The sequence below is a fragment of the Oncorhynchus gorbuscha genome, linkage group LG14, assembly GCF_021184085.1.
Source record: "Oncorhynchus gorbuscha isolate QuinsamMale2020 ecotype Even-year linkage group LG14, OgorEven_v1.0, whole genome shotgun sequence".
Lineage (NCBI taxonomy): Eukaryota > Metazoa > Chordata > Actinopteri > Salmoniformes > Salmonidae > Oncorhynchus > Oncorhynchus gorbuscha.
Window position 1 is genome coordinate 25,217,333 of NC_060186.1, and position 20,950 is coordinate 25,238,282.

General features: G+C 42.7%; 3 protein-coding genes across 6 annotated transcripts in view; 2 read left to right on the forward strand and 1 right to left on the reverse strand.

Annotated features, from left to right (window-relative positions):
• The window catches only part of LOC123994688 (SLIT-ROBO Rho GTPase-activating protein 1-like), a 37,891-nt gene extending 35,010 nt beyond the window's left edge, over window positions 1-2,881 (forward strand). For all 3 annotated transcript variants that reach the window (XM_046297588.1, XM_046297589.1, XM_046297590.1), the window contains exon 23: window positions 774-2,881. In XM_046297588.1, coding sequence (XP_046153544.1) covers window positions 774-1,118 — 345 coding nt within the window. In that variant the 3' untranslated portion in view covers window positions 1,119-2,881. The remainder of the gene's footprint in view (window positions 1-773) is intronic.
• On the reverse strand, window positions 1,048-15,014 carry LOC123994705 (KICSTOR subunit 2-like). Of its 2 annotated transcripts, none has more exons than XM_046297625.1 (5): window positions 14,729-15,014; window positions 14,289-14,378; window positions 13,590-14,208; window positions 5,156-5,444; window positions 1,048-4,470 (listed from the first exon to the last, which is right to left on the reverse strand). In XM_046297625.1, the coding sequence occupies exons 3-5, from the start codon at window positions 13,828-13,830 to the stop codon at window positions 3,651-3,653; spliced, it is 1,350 nt and encodes a 449-aa protein (XP_046153581.1). In that variant the 5' UTR covers window positions 13,831-14,208; window positions 14,289-14,378; window positions 14,729-15,014; the 3' UTR covers window positions 1,048-3,650. The 2 variants fall into 2 exon arrangements, with proteins under 2 accessions (XP_046153581.1, XP_046153580.1); XM_046297624.1 differs by having other exon boundaries at window positions 13,590-14,185; window positions 14,729-15,011.
• The window catches only part of parp12b (poly (ADP-ribose) polymerase family, member 12b), a 12,597-nt gene continuing 6,617 nt past the window's right edge, over window positions 14,971-20,950 (forward strand). The window contains exons 1-5 of the mRNA XM_046297623.1: window positions 14,971-15,356; window positions 15,767-15,902; window positions 17,068-17,332; window positions 17,424-17,519; window positions 19,225-19,351. Coding sequence (XP_046153579.1) covers window positions 15,010-15,356; window positions 15,767-15,902; window positions 17,068-17,332; window positions 17,424-17,519; window positions 19,225-19,351 — 971 coding nt within the window. The 5' untranslated portion in view covers window positions 14,971-15,009. The remainder of the gene's footprint in view (window positions 15,357-15,766; window positions 15,903-17,067; window positions 17,333-17,423; window positions 17,520-19,224; window positions 19,352-20,950) is intronic.

Here is a 20,950-nt window from a genome sequence, read left to right on the forward strand (position 1 = left end):
CACCATTCCAACCGTGAAGCACGAGGGTGGCATCATCATGTTGTGGGGGTGCTTTGCTGCAGGAGGGACTGGTGCACTTCACAAAATAGATGGAATCATGAGGATGGAAAATTATGTAGATATATTGAAGCAACATCTTAAGACCTCAGTCAGGAAGTTAAAGCTTGGCCGCAAATGGGTCTTCCAAATGGACAATGATCCCAAAGTTGTGGCAAAATGGCTTAAGGACAACAAAGTCAAGGTATTGGAGTGGCCATCACAAAGCCCTGACCTCAATCCATTAGAAAATGTGTGAGCAGAACTGAAAAAGCATGTGCAAGCAAGGAGGCCTACAAACCTGACTCAGTTACACCAACTCTGTCAGGAGGAACGGGCCAAAATTCACCCAATTTATTGTGGGAAGCTTGTGGAAGGCTACTCGAAACATTTGACCCAAGTTAAATAATTTAAAGGCAATGCTACCAAATATGAATTGAGTATGTAAACTTCTGACCCACTGGGAATATGCTGAAATAAATCCTCTACTATTATTCTGACATTTCACATTCTTAAAATAAAGGGGTGCTCCAAACTGACCTAAATCAGGGAATATTTACTTGGATTAAATGTCAGGAATTGTGAAAAAGTGAGTTTAAATGTATTTGGCTAAGGTGTATGTAAACTTCCGACATCAACTGTACTTGCAGACAGACACCTGCTGCACACATCAAACTACACTTCATCTTATATGTTCTCTATTTCCTCCACCCTGCCTCGTTCCCGTCTCTCCGTAGGATATAGAGGAGAGTGTGAGTGTGGCTCTGGGGCAGCTGAAGCAGATGGAGCGGGGGGGCTGCAGACCGGCTCCAGACGTGGTCCTGGACACTCTGGAGCAGGTTAAGAACAGCCCAATCACAGCCTGCTCCTCCGAGTCACCCAGCCCCCACAGCACCCCCTCCACCCCAGGGACTCCTGGTACCCCGAGTCCCCTTAGCCCTCTGAGCCCCCTCATTCCTCTCCCTGGCCCCCCTCCTGCACCCCTCCGATCCACCAACCCCTCCCCCGACACCCTGGGCTCCTTCAAGCCTGTAGTGGGGACTCCACTCCGTATGGGGGCTCCACTTCGCCCCCAGCCCTGAGGCCCAAACCCCTGGTGCCCCCCAAGAGTAACACCCCCCCTCTGCTGGACAAGTCCTGCACCATGTGATGAGCCAAACCAGGCCAACCCGGGCCAAAATAAAGAATAGGAGAACAGGGTACCTGCTTACTGTTTCGAAACCTGAACAAGGGTAGAAAGCGGTAGGACAGATCTGAAACGAAAAGGGTTTTATGTAGTAATACAAAATAATACATGATATACCATGATATTTATGTGTGTTGTCAGGTTGGTGTGTACTCTTGTTGGTGTATAGGAGTTAACTTTCTCCATGTATCGAAGCATTTATCAAAGGGTAGCTATGTAAAATGGGACTGCTGAATGGGAGACGTACAAGAAAAAAGTATAAGCTAAAGAAAGCAGAACCCTATCCTGTAAAAGAGATGTAGTCACAGATGTGTGGGAAGTGTAGTTCTCCAGTGAAATGTAGTTTCAGTGATGTGAACGTTGATTATGTAATGACAATAGGCTCTTCATCTAATGAAGGTCTATCACCAAAAGGCTGCTGTATTCTTAGTGTAGTTCAATTGGCTGCTGTATCTACAAGCGATTTTCATTGGCGAAGCAAAAGAAAGGGACGATGCGGAGTGATGAGGTGCCTGATGGGTAAAGGGAGGCTCACAGTGTGGAAACAAGGGCGGATGTCTGATCTTTTTTATTTTCTATTTCACTTGGTTCCGCTGCTAAGCTCACTAATGCCTCAACTGAAGCCTCTCGAGGCATTGGTGACAAAACTCACATTCTATTTAACCAATGTTCAGCTATTTTAATGAATGTTCCCGTATTTAATTACGTTCAGCTCTCTATTGAATGTTCAGTGGGCACTAATGTCACAGGGCCGGCGGTGGCGTTAACCCTCACTACTAGAAAACAGCCTTCTCGTGTTCAACCGACACACACACTCAGGCCAGGGGAAATGGTTTGGAGGTACAGTGAGATAGGAGTTTGTAGAGTACGTTTCCCTCAGCCTGGGTATGTGTGATTTCTTTCCCCATTTCCCTGTTTGTCTGTGTGTGTGTTTCCTCTGCCTGCCCTCGTTCTGTTCCTTTGTAAGTGCGATGGTGGATAAAATGGATTATTCATGTCTGCCTTTAGTACCAGAACATGTGCAGGACAGGGGTGCGTGTGTGCTGGCACTTAAGTTTGTGTGTGGGAATATAGTGTGTCTGTTTGTGTTACACTGAAGTCACTAAATAACCTTAAGTTCACAGTAAGCAAACCGGGTGGGGCTCTTGGGGGTGTAAATGCCCAAAATACACTTGAACAACAGCACACTGAATGTGTCCTCTTTACTGGGTTGGGAACTGGTGTGTGTGCATGTTTGAGGAGTCCTGGGGATGTGTGTGTCAATGTGAAAGTGCCTTTTTTTTACCCTTGTCTTTGTGGGGAGTTGTAATCCACTCACGCATGTCCTGAACGAAGAGCAGCAGCACTTAGAATGAAATAGTCAAAATGTTTTAGTAGAAGACTGAATTATGAATCCTAGAGTTAATCTATTGTGACATTGCACTTTGATGTATAGGAAAAATTGTGTACTTGGCATGTAGCATTATAACATGTGAACAGGTGCATTTTAAGGGATGTTGGCTTGTCTCTGAATGTGTCTGATAATTAAAGGAAATGGTTTTGTCTGTTAGTGTTGCTGTATCTGAAACTCCTGAGCTTCCTAAAGACGAGCTCTTATAGCCAAATGCATAGTATCGATGTTGTATTTATATTATAAATAAAAAAAAGGGAAGAAATTAACAAGTGCGTTTTGCATAGTCGATCCTTCATTATTGTCTTGTTTATCACCTGCTGGGTGTGGGGCCGGGATGGAGATGTGCTACAGTTGGCCGTCTGAACCCTCAAGTCTTAAGAAGCTTCCCGAAAAGTGTGAAATCACCTCTTACACACACATTTTCTTCTACAGTCATTTGGGAATTAAACAGATAAACAAGTACAACTAAATAGAGGATGACATACCAGGAAAAAACTAAAATTAAGCACTTCTGTTGACGGTAAACAAACGTATACAAATTAAGCAAAGGCTTTTTCAGTACATTGCACCATTATATCCCTGACGGGTAGGAAGTTGTCTGGCCTGTGATTGGAATAGAGTCAGGTTAAATGTCTCAGTCAGTTCACTGTGAGAAGGCCACACTGCGTCAGTGACGCATCTCTTTTGGTCTAGAACTGATTTGACAAAACAAACTAAAAGATTCCAATCATGATGCTCAACAGAACAAGCAGTTGGACCACGGGTTGAAGCCATTCTCTGAATTAAAACAAGCTCATGTTGAGGTTCTAATTATATTTCAAGTAGTAAAGCAAAAGGTCCTGGCCGCCCATATTAAGAAGCTAAAACCAATCAGAATGTTGCAACAATGTCACTGGAAGCTTTCCTAATGATTAGACAACTTGTTCATCCTGTCTATGGAACAATGCCTGGTCTCTCTGTTATAAAGTTACACGCACCCACCCCTTATGGGGACACAGTCAGTTTATGATGTATTTGAAGTAGGACATCTCTCGCTCAGCCCTTGGAGCCAGGTTTGAGGGTGCTGAATGGTTTGGAGTTCCTCAGTGAGCCAGAGATCTCCTGCAGGAAGGCGGTGATGTGCGAGTCCTTCTCTGACTTCCTACCGTCGAAGATGACCACCAGGGTGAAGTGTGATTCCGGTCGGGTCAGGTAGTAAGTGCTCTGGACTTTGTCGTCATAGAAGTGTACCACCTTGTCCGGCGTGTTGAGCTCCGCCTCGAAGTCCCCCATCATCATGATGACGTTGGGCCAGTGCGTGAGCGGCCGCTCACCCCCGGGAAGGGACACCACGGCGGGGAACTGCTCCACCCCCTTGGGCGCCTCGCGGTACGAGTGCGGGTGGTGGTAACCGTGGCCCTGGAAGCTGTCCAGGCCGCGGTTGTCGAACACCAGCGACACGTTGTTGGCATCGTGTTTGCGGATAAACAAACAGATCTTGCCGTGGTAATCGGGCGCCGTGCGTGCCGTCAGGGCCTTCATGTCTGAGGACACCGTCTGGCGGCTCAGCGCCTCATGGAAGTAGAAGCTGAATTTAGCAAGGAGCGCCCCCTGGAAGCCCTGCAGCCACACGTACAGGTGGGGTGGCTGCACAGCTTTTTGGGACTGGCCTCCGAACAGGTGCTTGCGGGTCTCCCTCTGGCGCTGGAAGAGCTGTCCCCAGGCGGTCAGCTTAGAGCTAGCCCCATGCAGGCTGAGCAGGGCGGGCAGGAAGTGCCACTCTGACACCTGGGCCTGGCAGCGCAGGAGCTGTGTCACCACATCCACCTCTGTCTGGAAGCCCCCCTCCAAGCGGCCCAGGATGGGGTGGTGGAATCTGGGAGGGAGGGGGGGGGGGAGATGGAGGGGGTCATTGGAGAGCAAGCTATTTCTAATATAAGGGAGAAATGCTGGCGGTGTCAGATGGCAGTCTAAAAACTGATCACACTGCACTACGAATCAATTGTGTTCACTATTCAGTAAGACCAATTATCCTAATGATAAATAGCCTTATTGGTACTAATGCTGATTTATATACTGTAAGAGATGGACTGTGGCCGTGGAACAGTATTGGATGTTTCTGGTGTTCTCTGATGCTAAGGATGTGGCGACTGGGTGTGGAGGTGCTGGCCCTGATTAGCAGTTAATATCCTGTGTAGTCTCAATGCTAATTACGTTCCATGGCTGTGTCGACTGCTGTGCGAGAGAGTCACCTTCACCCCTGACTGCACAACCACCCGTGTGTGACAGATCGTGACTCGCTGCAGTGTGAACTGCACCTCAGCCGCACAGTGGGCTTTTTCTGTGTTGGGCTTGCTTTGGTTCCGGCTGAGCTAAATTTGATATCTGCTGATTTCAGCAGAAAGCTTCCCACCCCTCCCTCCCCTGTCATGCTCCACCACCCGCCCCTCCCCCGCATACTCTTGCCGTCTCTTTTTCCCTGCAATTTCTCAGCCACACACACTATTACAGCCTGCAAGCACAGCTGAGCTGAGCTGAGCCACATGACACGCCCCACACACCTGGAGCTGTATTTCTGCACCACCGCCTCGAGGGTGGCGACCAGCTCCTCAGAGTTGATGTTCTTCTGGCTGCCCAGCGCATGCATCTTCTCGTACAGGTCAGCCATCTCCATGCGGGCCTGGGTGAAGTGGCACAGCTGCTCCGACAGGTGAGACAGCAGCTCCTCCAGGTAGGGAGGGGAGCCCGGCTGGGCGTGGCGCCCCATGGTCACCACATTCCTCAGCGCGTTGAACAGGGAGGTGTAGATGGTGCGGATGGAGTCCTTGCGGCTGAAGAACGACTGGCCGCCTGCAAGAGTGGGTTGATTGATCCTGATTAACATATTGGAGCAACGTAGAGAAAACAGTCCATGTTGGAAATTGTTGTTTGGGGAGCTATAGCCTAACGTAGCTGATGTAAAAACACACCAGAGCGGAATCCCAACAACTTGTTTTTCAGGGGAAATGGAAGTTAGGTTAAATACTGTATCTGTGAAAACCGGAAACATCAGTTTTCAGCCGACCCCTCAGAGAGTGGGGTAGACACGATCTGCTGTCTTTTTGTTCGGTGGGTTTTATCTGAGGTTGGCATCCAACGTTATGGTGCATTACCGCCACCTACTGTACTGGAGCGTTTAAACTAATTTCCTGTATCCCCTTCTCCCTCAAACTAGATCTCATCCTCTCTCTTACCCCTGATTCTGCCCAGACTGGAGCAATACATGCTCAACTGTCTGTTTCCTGGCAATAATCACACTTTCCTATCACATTTAAGGACTTATTCAACAGGCTGTGTCCCACCTTTAATCTTATAAAAATAGTCTCCCTTACTGCTGTCCTCCCCTCCCCTGATATTCCTCTGTACTTGAAATAAATGCCTGCCCTTAGTATCTATTCCACTACTCCTGCCATCGCTGCACCATCACTGTCCATATCAGGCCTTTTTACCTCTGCTGTGCTCATTGAAACTACAACATCAAACATCCCTACTACTAAGTGCTTGCTTAGCCAGTACATCAACTGCTTCGTTCCCCTCCAACCTCACATAGGCTGGGACACAAGTAGATATTATCTGTATAACCATCTGTCTAATCCTGCCATGGGTTTGTAGTACCTCAAAGCAGGTCTTGTCTGCTACGTGAGCTAAATGATTGACTTCCTCCACACACTTCAAGTCCAACGTTATGGCCATCAGCTCCTCCATATATACAGCCAGATGATCTGTACATACGTTCCCCCCATTCCTGCACTACAAATGCTGACCCAGTGCATCCTGTCCTTGGATCTTTCGAACCATCTGTGTAAATGGCCACAAAATCCCGACACACAGTATCCAGACGTCTCTTAAACAAATCAGATGGATCAACACGCTTCATATCTTTCTATAGTCTCTCCAACACTTCTTGATCAACTACTGGAGCCGGAAGTAGCCATGGTGGATTTACAGGAATAGCTAACGTTGGACTAAACTCCCCTCCATACAGTCCCATCTCCGCCTTGCCTGGGTATTACCCACCCAAAGTTCATATTCTGTGCTCGCTCATGTTCCCAGCATGCCTGTAAAATCCCTTTTGCAGGATGAGACACCACATGTCCCTGTAGGTTGACCCAATAATTCATTGCCAGCTGCTGTCTCCTAATCTGCAATGGCATATCCCCCATCTCCACCTGTAGTGCAGCCACTGGGGGCATATCCCCCATCTCCGCCTGTAGCGCAGTCACTGGGGACATCCGAAACATCCCACTACATAAGAGTCCTTGTCCCTGTATGACATCTAGCCTTTCCAAGGAGGTCCGAGCTGCCGAACCATACTCTACACTGCCATAGTCTATTAGATCAGATCAATGCAACATACACAGTCCTCAATGAGGAACGCCCAGCCCCCCACTCCTTCCCCGTCAGACAGCGCATCACATTTAGCACCTTCTTACTTTCCCACCACGCTGTCAATGTGTTCTGCCCAGGTGAGTCTCGTGTCAAAGTACACCCCAAGGAACCGGAAGGACCCCATCCTCTACAAGTGTTTTTTCATATGACCTCAAACATACCACATCTCCCACCTTCCTCCTGGTAAAGTGAGTTCTCTACAGAGAACCTGAATCATCACATTAATGCCCACCGCTCTACCTTATTGCTTCCTGTAGCTTGCTGGCTATGTATGGCACATTTCTTCCCCATCATCTGACAATAACGACCTCCCAATATCCGGCCATACCTGAGAGTAAACATCATTGACCATAATTGAGAACAGAGGTCTAATCACGCTCCCCTGCTGTGCACCGTTATCCATGCAATTCCCCACCCTCACCTGGCTAGACCTTCCAAACAGGAAATCCTTGATCCAGTTGTACGTTTTTCCTCCTACCCCCATCTATATCCACGTGATATTAGCTGCTGAATACACAAGTCATACAAATGTGGGCTTGTATCGCCACCTGCTGTTAGAAACCTACACTTCAACGTTCTATTATGGAACGTGACTTTCTCGCCTGGATAATAACACCGTGGTGATACTAGTCCCACTTGTGATAGGGTGGGTATAATTTTGTGGGACATTCCAACAGGAATCTGTTCCAAAAACTTTGTGAAGTACAAGGTTGCCAACAAACAACGCATACAAAGTTGCGTCATCAATTCAACTAGTTGACGGAATAGGCATCAACTCACCACGTAGCGTATTCTTAATGTTTGTCCATAGGGGAGTGCCAAGATGGCTGCTTGAACAGACACTTTTTTACCGAGCTCCGTACCAAACTTTTTACCGGTTACACCGTGCAAACCTCCACCCTCCAAAAAACCCAACATGACCTCTGACATCGTGGCTACCCTCTCCTTACTCGTCAACTCCAGGTGTGATGCCATTGAGAAAATGGTAGGCGCGAACACCATGGTTATCGAAGGCTAGAAAAAGACTGTGGAGTTTGCATGTGGTGAAATTAAGGATGTGAAAACGAGAGTGGCAAAAGTTTTTTTTAAATGTGGAAAGGGTGGAAAAAAATAACAATGTCTACCATAGACGTCTCACTGATCTGGAACAATACACAAGAAAATGGAACCTGAGACTCTACGGCTTGCCAGAGGTGGAGAATGAAGATGTGCGAGGAGAGGCTATCCGTATCTGCCAAGACGTTATGCCTGCAGAGAAGAACAAAGTTGGTGATACCATAGACGTTGTGCATCGCCTCGGCAAGAAGCAACAGCAAAACGATTCAAGACCAAGGGGTATCATCCTATTCACTACCAGATTCTACAGGGATGCTGTCTGGAAAGCTGCTAGGAAGAACACCTTCCTTCAGAGCCATGGTATGCGTTTCACCGAGCATCTCAGCCCGGAAGACATAGAAAGAAGGAACAAGTTGTGGCCAACGATCAAGATAGCACGAAGTGAGGGGAAGGATGCTTACTTTGTCGGAGGACGAGGTTTCATCAACGGTTCAGAAATCCATATTCCTCCCTAAAATCCCACCAGACGGAACAGATTGATGGTTTCTGCCATGGTATTCTCATTTTCCTTATGTTGTTTACCTAACAAGCATCAGGTGACTATTTTTCAAGAATACTCAGGTATTTCAATTTATTAGTTTGTTCTTGTATGACCAGAAGACCTATTTTGTTTACAAACTTACGAAGAAGATTGAAAGCTGAATTTATGTTTTATGTATACAGTAACTAAGATACTGTTTTAAATGGCATACAGGTCTGCTCTGACTTTACACGGTTATTGTTCTATTTAGTTATTAATACTTATTTCCAAAAAAGGTCTTAGGAACGTTTATATGTAAAACATTTTGTTATTCAATTATTTTATAATCAGTTTTCATATGTACTTAAAATAGTAGGTACCCTTTTCTTGAAATTATTATTTGTTGTTTTATTTCTCAGAATATTTCCTGATTACACTAAAGAGGGCTTTTAGTTTCTCTTACTACAAGAACCCTTGGTTTGGTCTTGAACATCATTTCCAGTTGAGTTGAATTTCAAAGCCAGATAACGTCTAGCTCAAAGGTTATGGAATAAGCTATTTTCACTTTAAATTGACTTAAACGGTGCAGATCTCGGTTCCTTATCGTTTACTGCTCCTACGTCTTTGACTCATCCTACTACAGTTTATACTTTTATATAATCTTTGTTGTTCTGTCTGTCTATATTATCTCTTAATGCTAGGGGGTTACGAAACAGTGTGATGCGCAAGGCATTATTTTTATTTGCTAAACAATTTCGAACAGATTTTTGCTTTTTTCAATAGTCTCACTCAATTTTGGCTGATGCCAACTTCTGGAGGTCACAGTGGGGCAACGATATTTGGCTCTCCCATGGATCTGAACGCTCCGCTGGTGTCACTACAATGAAAAATATCTTTGGTGGTAATTTACATTTAAGTCATTTAGCAGACGCTCTTATCCATATTCTACATTCGGACTGTGACCCCTTTGGTCACTTTATTTGTCTTCTGTAAACTTCTTACTGTAAACTTCTACGGGTACAACACCAAACATGAGAATGATGAGTTGCTTGAATCTATAGAGAAACATATACTTCATTGGTTATCTAAATTTCCCAATTCGTTATTATTGATAGGAGGGGACTTTAACATTACAATAGATAATTCAACTGATAGATGGCCCCCAGGTAGGCCAACCAATCAAAAGTTGGGTTTAATACTTTTTATGGAAAAGTTTGATCTAACTGATATATGGAGAGAGAGGTTTCCGGCCGACAGATCATTCACTTGGAGTAACAAAACAGGCTCCAGACAATCCAGAATAGATTTTTGGCTTATATCCAAATGTATTGATAGTGAGTGTGTTACTACAAATATTTGTACTACTCCCCTCACAGACCATAGGGCTATTTACATTGATATCAAAATATCTACCCCTGATACGAACCTTGGTAGAGCATCCTACTGGACGCTAAATAGCTCATTATTAAATAATGATATAGTTACATTTGAGGTTAAAGATCTGCTCTCACACTTTTGGGAAAGGGCTTGTGAAGAAAAATCTTATTGCAAGAACTGGGAGCTCTTTAAATTTGAGGTGTCCAAATATCTTAGAAAATATGGTAGTAATCTTGCTAAGACCAGAAGAGCTGAGGAGGAAAAGGTGATCATTAAGATAGCTTCCCTTTCTCAGAGGTCCCCAGCTGACCTCTTGGGGGAGGAGAAGATGGAACTAATTGAGTTACAAAATAAACTGGATAATATATATAAATTAAAAGCAGGAGCCTTTATTAGATCTAGGAAAAAATGGATTGAGGAGGGAGAACAGAATTCATCCTATTTCTTTAGACTTGAGAAATTTCACTCTAAAAATAACACTATCCATAAGTTAAACATTGATGGTGTTATTACAGATGACCAAAAATGAATCGCTAAATACTGCAGCAATTTTTACAGAAAATTGTATAGCTCTACGTAGTGTCAGGAATCCACAGATATGTTTTTTAACTCACGGAATAATGTTCACTCTTTCAGTGATATAGAATCTAAACAGTGTGATGAACCCATCAAAGTTGAAGAGATTAGAGTCTGTCAAACATCTAAAGAACAATAAATCACCAGGTGTTGATGGAATTACATCAGAATTTTACAAATTATTTTCTGAACAAGTAGCTCCCTTCCTATTCGAAGTCTTTTTTAGAGAGTATTAAAAACAATGTTCTCCCTCCTACAATGAGTCAGGGGTTAATAACACTGATACCTAAGCCTAAAAAAGAAGTGCTGCTCATCGATAACTGGCGTCCAATTTGTCTTCTTAATAATGAATATAAGATTTTAGCCTCACTACTTGTAAAAATAATTAAAGATGTCCTGGATGCAATCATTGATGAGAAACAGTCTGGTTTCATGAGGAACAGACATATTTCTAACAATGACAGACTAGTATTAGACGTACTTGACTACTCAGACCTAATAACTGAGGATAGCTTCATATTATTTTTAGATTTTTATAAAGCATTTGACACAGTAGAGCATCATTTTCTCTTCCACTCCCTTGAGAGACTTGGCTTTGGGGATTTTTTCTGTAAGGCTATTAAGACTCTCTATGCAAATGGTAACAGTTCTATCAAATTGAAATATGGCACCTCACCTAGATGTTAGTTAAAGAAAGGAATTAGGCAAGGTTGTCCTATCTCTCCATACCTGATTTTATTAATCACCCAACTTCTTGCAAATTCTTTAAATAATAGTCCTGTACAAGGTATTTCCATAGCTGGTAAAGAAATTATTATAAGCCAGCTGGCTGACGATACTACACTTTTTCCTGAAAGATGCTAACCAAATTCCCATATCGATCAATGTGAACTCAGCTGTCAAAGATTGTGTGACACCTTCATATTATGGTATTCCAGTAAAAGAAGAACTTACATATTTAGGCATAACCATTACAAAGGATCAGAAGTCTAGAGGCTTACTAAATTTTAATCCTCTTATTAAAAAAACCCAGAAGAAACTAAATCAATGGCTACAGAGGGACTTATCTTTAAAAGGTAGAGTCCTAATAACCAAGGCTGAAGGTATCTCTAGACTAACATATGGTGCTCCATCTTTATATCTTGACCGTAAAATAAGCAAGGAGATAGACCAGATGCTTTTCAACTTTCTTTGGAGAAACCGTACCCATTACATTAGGAAAACTGTTGTAATGAACACTTATGAGAATGGTGGACTGAATTTTCTGGACTTTACTATTTTAAATAATACTTTCAAGATCAATTGGATAAAACAATTCCTAAGAAGACCCACTTCTATCTGGAATTTTATTCCTCATCATGTCTTCTCTACTTTTGGTGGCTTTAACTTCATGTTGTTTTGCAATTATAATATTGACAAAGTTCCAGTGAAACTTTCTGCTTTTCATCAGCAGGTTCTCTTGTCATGGTCCTTAATTTATAAACACAATTTTTCTCCACACAGATATTATATATGGAATAATCAGGATATATTGTATAAAAATACCTCGTTTTTAGAATATTGGTTCCGAAATAATATCCTATTGGTGAGTCAACTGGTAAATGCAGAGGGTCTTTCATTCAGTTATAAAGAATTCTTATCACTTTACAAGGTCCCTGTAACACCTAAAGATTTTGCAATTGTTTTAGATGCCATTCCCTCAGGTTTTGCTATGTTATTCAGAAACATGTCAAGACCTGACCCTCAGAGCCTACCTTCTATTGACCCTGTTGACTCATCAGTAGGAAAGATTTGTTTCTCTTTTGGTCCATTCAACAACAGAGCGATTACGATCCTTGTTTCAGCAGGATGTTGTACCTATACCTTATGTCATGCCTTCCGGAGACACCTGAAACCCCTCCTCTTTAAGGAATACCTAGGATAGGATAAAGTAATCCTTCTCACCCCCCCCCCCTTTAAGATTTAGATGCACTATTGTAAAGTGACTGTTCCACTGGATGTCATAAGGTGAATGCACCAATTTGTAAGTTGCTCTGGATAAGAGCGTCTGCTAAATTACTTAAATGTAAATGTTATTGGAATGGATTTATTGATCATATCTGTTGGAAAAGTTTGGTTGTTGCCACACACATACCTACTTGTTAACAAAATTAAGGAAGTTTCCTTTAAAATTATTCAACCACTATATGAAGAAGTTTAAGGAAAACATCAACTCAAATTGCTCCTTTTGTAATGACCACCCAGAAACAGTTTTCCATCTTTTTTGGCATTGTATACATGTAAGAAAACTGTGGCAAGACATCAGTACGTTTATAATTGAACACATTTATGAAGATTTTACACTATTGTGGAGAGATGTACTGTTTGGATTCTTTACATACAATAGAAATAAGCTGAATCATTTTCATGTAATTCATTTCATTATTTCATTATTCTTTTGGCCAAATTTCACATACACAAATGTACATTTACAAACAGAAAACCACATTTTCATACCCATTTTTTTTTCAAAGAAATTGAACTGTATTTTAAGACTGTTAAATGCTCTACTAACAAAAAAGCTGTTATACTTACAATTCTATGCATGTCCCTTAAGGTCCTTGGGTAATTGTAATGTGATATTGTACCCCCTCGCTCGATTGTCTATTGTTTGTAATCTATGTACGCTTGTGTTCCCCCATGTGCTTTATGTATTGATTTGTTATAAATAAATAAATAAATACAAATGTTTGTCCATAGGCTACCAGAGTGAGGACAGACATTTCACGGAATAAACGTGGTGAGTGAAAAATGTAAAATAGCCCACTATAGTAGGGAACCTGGCATCTTATTCTGACGCTATACAACTTCGTATGCGTTGTTTGTTGACAGTTTTTGAAACAGATTCCAAGTTGGAAAGTCCCACACATTATTCCCACCGTTGTAATAGGTTACAGTAATTGCACCGAGGGGTGTCATTTTGCCACACCAATGAGTTCTGCAGTGAAACAAAAAATAAATGTTCTGTCCGTGGGTGTTTACATGGGGTACTTTTTTACCCAGCTTTTGTCCCAGGAACGTCATGTTGTGATAGGCCTTCTCCGCTGCGGAAAGGTGTGCGAAGGCGGCGAGGAGAGCGGCCCAGATGGCCCCTGCGCTCTTGCTACTGTCCTTCTCTTTCTCCACATAGTCCTTAGCCCGGTCGAACGAGAACATTCCGAGCTGCGTGAAGAAACTCTCCAGAATCGCCCGCTCACGTGGCACAGGCCGCAGTTCGTTCTCACGTGGAGCCTCGGTCATGCTTTTAGGAGAGCTAATACTATTCGATACACAAGTTATTGCCGTACTAAACTGGTCGCGTACTAGCTAGATGCTACTGCTATCATGCTAGCTAGCCATCCATTTTTTTAGCAACACCACTCTCGGCCCAATCTGTCAGAATGTATTGTTCATTTAGTACTGGCATAGAACAAACTAAAATGAAATACATTATGCGTTAAATATACATTTGTCTACAAATGTAACTAGCTTTCCGTAGACGCCATCTTGGTTTCACATCACAATACTACAGCAAATCAGAAGTGACTGGCGGGACCGTGGGAAGAGTTGCAATCTGAACCTGTAGCGCCCTCTTCTGGCTTGGAGTGGTTCAAATCTACAAGTAGATACAGAAACACACTTGAATGGAAATATTAAAATAAATAGTTTCATTCCATTATTTTCGTTGGATAGAGCTGTGTTAATATTTAAGTACTTACCAAGTTGTAGGGAGTGTCATGTCATCCCTATGCCATAGGAACGAAACACCACCTGGATTTACCATGTATTTTCTCGTTAATACCTGCGTTCTGTTTTGTATGATGTAAGAATGTTTTAGTTTTTTTTAAACACCTGGATTTATCGTACAAAACATGCAAACAAACACTAAATGTAACACAATTTGGCTGTTAAAATATCCTTCAACACCCTTCAGATTTGCTGGGGTGAGTGTTAGCAGCATTTGACATGAACTATTATTGACTGATTTCAATAGTCTAGAAAAAAAATGTAATTGCTAAAACCTTACACAGCACATTTTTGCCACACATGCAAGAAGAAGGTAAGGGTTATTGTTAAGGGTACTGGATAGCACTGACCACTTTTATATCTCACGCTGTTAATCAGTCACAGATGGATGAAGTAATCAGAGACCACATACCCAGAGAGAGAGGGGAAAAGTACACCACAACGACCAATAGTGTTTATCAATAGTATAATATAGGGGCTAAAACTGATTGTGTGCCATATTGGTAACATATTATTGAAAATAGAATGCTTGAAAATCGGAACACTCCACTTTTATCCACAACGGGGCGACAATCGCCATTGCATTTCTGTGATGCTCTGAATTGAACTCGATCGCCCCTGCGTGGAGAAAAGTAGAACTACTAGCACTGACAATCTGTTGCTGGTTTTCTGCTTCCGCCTTCTCATCCGCAAATGAGAGAGGCACCAACAATGTCCAGCTACTCCAGAGTAATTCATCATGCCACCAGTATATTATGCAGCAACAAGGGTTCCCTAGCCCTCCAGCAATTGCACAGGAAAGTATTCCAGCGTGTTGAAATAACTGAAGACGACTTTTGGTACATCGTGAAGAAGTGTTCTCGGTTTGTTGCGGTGCGGAACCGAGAGAGGACGGACGAATGGGGAACTGACTGTGTGATTGTCGCCAAAACGTCGCTGCGACTGTGTAAAAATTACACAAAACAAGATTGCAGAGATTGCCAGGAGCTTCACCTTTGCAAATATTTTGTTTATGGAAACTGTAGATTTGGGAAAGGCAGGTAAGAGAAACCTCGACCGTGGTGAGTAGTTTTTGCTAGGTTGAAGAGGGGAGTGGCTAGCTAGCAGCAGCATAGCATATATGAGATAGCCATCACGCCCCCTTTTTATTCTCTATTGATCAATCTGGACAAATAACACCTGCATCCTCTAGTCTAGTCCACTAATGTATGTAAAACTTGTGTTAGCACATTTATTAATATCATCAGGTATATTAAAAATACAACATATTGCCATATGATGCAGAATTGCCTATTTGCTTAGATTCCTTGATTTGGAACAAGGCATATCATGATCATGAGTTTTCAGTAGCCTACAAAAAAACAAAATGATGCCTGATGTCTTTATGGTACACTCCTGTCTTTACCTACTCTACTCCAGTCTGTGTGTGTGTGCTGTTCTCTCTCTGTAGGAAGCAGTGTAAGTTCTCCCATGACGTGCGTTCAGAGCATAACTACACGCTCCTGAGGGAGTGCACTCTGCATGAGCTGCACGAGGATGACCTGTTCCTGTTACTGCTGCAGAATGATCCCACCCTGCTGCCGGAGGTAACACATACACACATACACCAACAGATTGCAGCCCAAATAAATGCTTCACAGAAACACACGCACACAAAATACAGCACAGGCCGCTCCACTACAGACTAGAGCCCCACTACACACCTGGATGGAGCCTTACCAGGGCCTGGCGGTCTCCATTAAGAAATGAGCCCAGTTCCAATCCCTAGCACCTCTCCCTAAGCCCTTGTAGACTTTCATATACCCTTTCTCCCTTAGATGAATACAGTAGAAAGGCAATGCTGTGTCTCATGCTCTCTTTGTGTGTGAATTTGTCTTGCTCCTTTAAGTAAAATGTGGGACGTTTCTGCATTACAGGTTTCTGCCCTCAGGGAGTGTAGCAGTGTTCTGAGTGCTCTTTGTGTACGAGCTCATGGGTAGAAGGCGTAGACCTCTATTTTTCTCTCTCACTCTTTTTTATCTCTCTCTCATTCTATCTCCCCAAAGAGGGAAGGACAGGAGTAGCTTACATCCTGGCATTCCAGAGAAGGGAATTCTGGACAAGTCTATAGGCAGGTTCAGTGCCAGTGAGAAGTGAATCCTGCACACTGATTGGACGATACCGCTCCGAACTAGATGCACCCGTAATCTGATTGGACAACTATACGGAGACAAACAAGTTTCTCAAAAAGAAAAGGAAAAAACGCGTGTTCAGTTTTCCAAGAGTAATGTTGGCTCATCCAGTCTAAACAAATATCACAAGTAAATCGATGAAAAGGTTGAAAAGACAAAAGAAAAAAACACTACGAATACCATCACATCCACCCTAAAGCCCAGTGTGGGTGAAGAGTGATCTGAGATGAAGACAAGCCACCTTGAACCTGTGGGACTTCTTGTGTGTTAAAAAAAAAAAAAAAAAAAATGAACAAAAAAAAGAGCAAACAAAGAATGTTATATTTTTTTTAAAGAATAAAAAAAAAATGGAAATATAAAAACTTACGCTGTTGATGTGGGTTTGTCCCCAGGAAGTATTCGTTACCCAGAGAGGTAAAGTAGAACTTCTTGGTGTGTGAGGTTAGATCATTTTTTTGGCCGGTGACCATGTAAGCCTTCTAAAGGCAACTGCTTGACCCAGCCCCTCTGGTTGGCTGTGTGTGACTGCATTCCCACGATGATTGTCTCTGACGTTGTTGCCGTGTGTTCCTGACGTCAGGTGTGCTCTCACTACAACAAGGGCTCCGGGCCCCACGGCGCATGTACCTTCAGGGACAGCTGCACCAAGGTGCACATGTGCATGCACTTTGTGCATGACGACTGCATGTTCGGGCCCAAGTGCAAGAGGCAGCATGTCATCGACCAGCATGGCCGCCGCATGCTGGAGGAGAGGGGCCTTAGCGGTGACATCATCAACGACCTTCCCTTCGTCTACCAGAACCTCCACCGCCTCAACACACCCACTACACCCTACACTGCTAAAGGTACGTAAATCCCTCACCTGGAGTGTGTGTGTGTTCTTTTGGCTTGATCTGCAGTATATGTGCATAATCCCTCTTTATATGTGTGTTTCAGAGCGTGTAGGTGAGCTGGTCTCCAGTCCTGTGGTCAAGAAAGAGGACAGGAAGGAGATTTGTCTGCATTTCATACGCAAGAACTGTAGATTCCAGGGTGAGCTCTCTTCTCCTTGATATGAAATATTTATTTATTTTTGCCTGTTCAAATTGTATTTGTCACATGCGCCGAATACAACAGGCTACCCCCTCCCTCCCCAGGCTATGAAACTATGAAATAACACATGGAATCATGTTGGAATCAAAATATATTTTTATATTTGAGATTCTTCAAAGTAGCCACCCTTTGTCTTGATGACAGTTTTGCACACTCTTGGCATTCTCTCAACCAGCTTCATGAGGTAGTCACCTGGAATGCATTTCAATTAACAGGTGTGCCTTGTTAATTTGTGGAATTTATTTTCTTCTTAACGTGTTTGAGCCAATCAGATGTGTTGTGATAAGGTAGGGGTGGTATACAGAAGATAGCCTTATTTTGTAAAAGACCAAGTCCATATTATGTCAAGAACAGCTCAAAAATGCAAAGAGAAACAGAAAATGCCATGAAGCGCTATGATGAAACTGGCTCTCATGAGGACTGCCACAGGAAAGGAATACCCAGGGTTAACTCTGCTGCAGAGGATAAGTTCAGTAGAGTTAACTGCACTGCAGATTGCAGCCTAAATAAATGATTCACTGAGTTCAAGTAACAATCATAACTCAACATCAACTGTTCAGAGGAGACTGCGTGAATCTGGCCTTCATGGTCAAATTGCTACAAAGAAACCACTACTAAAGGACACTAAGAAGAGACATGAAACGTGAGCAATGGACATTAGACCGGTGGAAATCTGTCCTTTGGTCTGATGAGTCCAAATGAGATTTTTAGTTCCAGCTGCCATGTCTTTGTGAGACAGAGTAGGTGAACGGATTATCTCCACATGTGTGGTTCCCACCGTGAAGCATAGAGCAGGTGGTGTGATGGTATGGGGGTGCTTTGCTGGTGACACTGTTGGTGAATTATTTACACACTTAACCAGCATGGCTACCACATCGTTCTGCAGCGATACGCTATCCCATCTGGTTCGCGCTTAGGGGGACTATCATTTGTTTTTCAACAGGACAATGACTCAATAACACCTCCAGGCTGTGTAAAGGCAATTTGACCAAGAAGGAGAGTGATGGAGTGCTGCATCAGATGACCTGGCCTCTACAATCACCCAACCTCAACCCAATTGAGATGGTTTGGGATGAGTTGGACCAAAGAGTGAAGGAAAAGCAGCCAACAAGTGCTCAGCATATGTGGGAACTCCTTCAAGACTGTTGGAAAAGCATTCTTCATGAAGCTGGCGGACAGAATGCCAAGAGTGTGCAAAGGGTGGCTACTTTGAACAATCTAAAATATATTTTGATTTGTTTAACACTTGGTTACTACATGATTCCATATGTGTTATTTCCTAGTTTTGATGTCTTCATTATTATTCTACAATGTAGAAAATAGTTTTAAAAAAGAAAGAAAGAAGAACCCTTGAATGAGTAGGTGTGTCCAAACGTTTGACTTGGACTGTAAGGAGGGATAAAGTGACTGCATAGATAATTAACAGTGGGTAGCAGCAGTGTAAAAACAAAGGGGGGGTTCAATGTAAATAGTCTGGGTGGCCGTTTGATTAATTGTTCATAGTCTTATAGCTTTGGTGTAGAAGCTGTTAAGGAGCCTTTTGGACCTAGACTCGGCGCTCCCCTTTTGGTATATTTTCTATGCTTTTGGTATGTTTGGTTGTGGTTCTTTCATGCTTGTTTGTGTAATGTGTTTGTGTGCCCAGACCAGTGTATCCGTGTGCATTTTAACTTGCCCTATAAGTGGGAGGTGTTTGATGGGAACGGCTGGATACGCCTGCATCACACTGAGGACATCGAGAGAGCCTTCTGTGACCCCCGGAACACACACAGGTCAGGGTTCACCACTGCCCACTAAAGTTGAAAGTGGACTCTTCCGCACCTTTCAAACCAAGACATTTTCCCTCCAACTTTAGCATCCTGCTAACTTTTATTTCCGCGAACCAACCTAGTCATGATTGCGGTAAAATTCTGCCTACGGCTTAGTATGAAATGTCGCCGTAATGCACTATGCTCTTAAAAGGAAATTCCACCCAAAACACCTGTATTTTTTAATTTATTTTGAAAGTCCTATATCTTAACTTGATTGCTGACATGCAAAACAATTTGGGACTACATCAACAATTGACTAATGAAACAAATACCAAAAGATGGGAGTTTTTCTTTAAGCTCTTGATGGTAGCTCGGCAGCGCCCTTACTACTCTCCTCCTAGCTGTTCCAAACTTTGCGAGGCATGTCACTTCACCCATCTCTTCACCATGCCCAGCACATTAACTGTTTTCTTAACCCCACTTGGAAATATTCATAAATAATTACTTTGGGAATAAATATCACTGAATGATGCACATATTGGAATAAAGTAGGCTAACTCAATTGAAGGCATCAAATTGTTGCTTACTGAAACTCCGGAAGTCATCATTGTTATAATACATTTGAATTGTAGCCTTACATGTGTGTGATCAACTATTTTAGCACCGTTTTGCGCTGCTCTTGACAATTCAATCGATGTCAGAGTGTTATTTTCACTGAATCTCCATTTGGATGTTTGTTAGGCTACAATTAGGCTGAGGAAATGTTAGCGAAGTTGAGGTGAGTGATGCTCATGGTCGTCTTGTCTAGTTGGCTCATGTATTGACACTGATCAGAACATTTTGGCAGAATGTTATGTGGATTATTTTGCTCTTCAATTGCAGTCGTTTAGTAGCCTAGTCCTATCTGACCAAAAGATTGGGACTTGTCTTAATCAATGTGATTTTCTTTCTTTCTGTAGGATGTATTTGGTTAATTCTCTGTCTGGGAAAATAAGTAGAGGTGGTACAGCTCATCTATTTGTTCGCTCATCTATCACTGATAGAAACATTTAGCATGCAATAATGTAGCCTTAATCAAATATAGGCCTAACTCCAAAAGGCTGCAGAAGTTGTGAAATATGAACACGAGACGTGCTTTTTCAAATATAGATTGCTACTTTTTTCAGTCGGTTTCATGATAAAGATTCTCTCAATCTAAGACCCTACGCCTGCTCCCTAACAAAGCGGAGTGAGGGTAGGAAAGTGATGAAATGTGGATTTAAACAAATAAATTTAAAAAGCATGGGTTTACCTTGGGCTCTGTTTCAAAATAAAACTTTTTATATGACAGCGGTTCCACACTTTGCCATGACGCAAGTTGTGTGGGAAAAATATTCTTTGTATTTTATACGTTCGTCCCCTACTATAAAATACACTGAACAAAAATGTGACCGACCACCTCGATTCGGTCTTATGTAGCAAAATTTAAAATGGCGTTTTTTAAATTTTTTACATTGGATAAAAGTAGAGACTCAGAGCCACAAAATGGTAAATCAAACAATGCAGTGGAGGAACAATGGGGAAAGTACTTCTGTTTCGAAAGTTGATAAACTTGTAACCTCACTTTTGAGAAAATGTCCC

Coding starts and splice junctions, on each gene's coding strand:
- LOC123994705 (XM_046297625.1), bottom strand. CDS start 13,830: ATGACCGAGGCTCCACGTGAGAACGAACTGCGGCCTGTGCCACGTGAG. Junction 5,445..13,589: donor GTTCCTGGGACAAAAGCTGG/GTAAAAAAGTAC, acceptor CCACTCTTGCAG/GCGGCCAGTCGTTCTTCAGC. Junction 4,471..5,155: donor GTGCAGAAATACAGCTCCAG/GTGTGTGGGGCG, acceptor CCTCCCTCCCAG/ATTCCACCACCCCATCCTGG.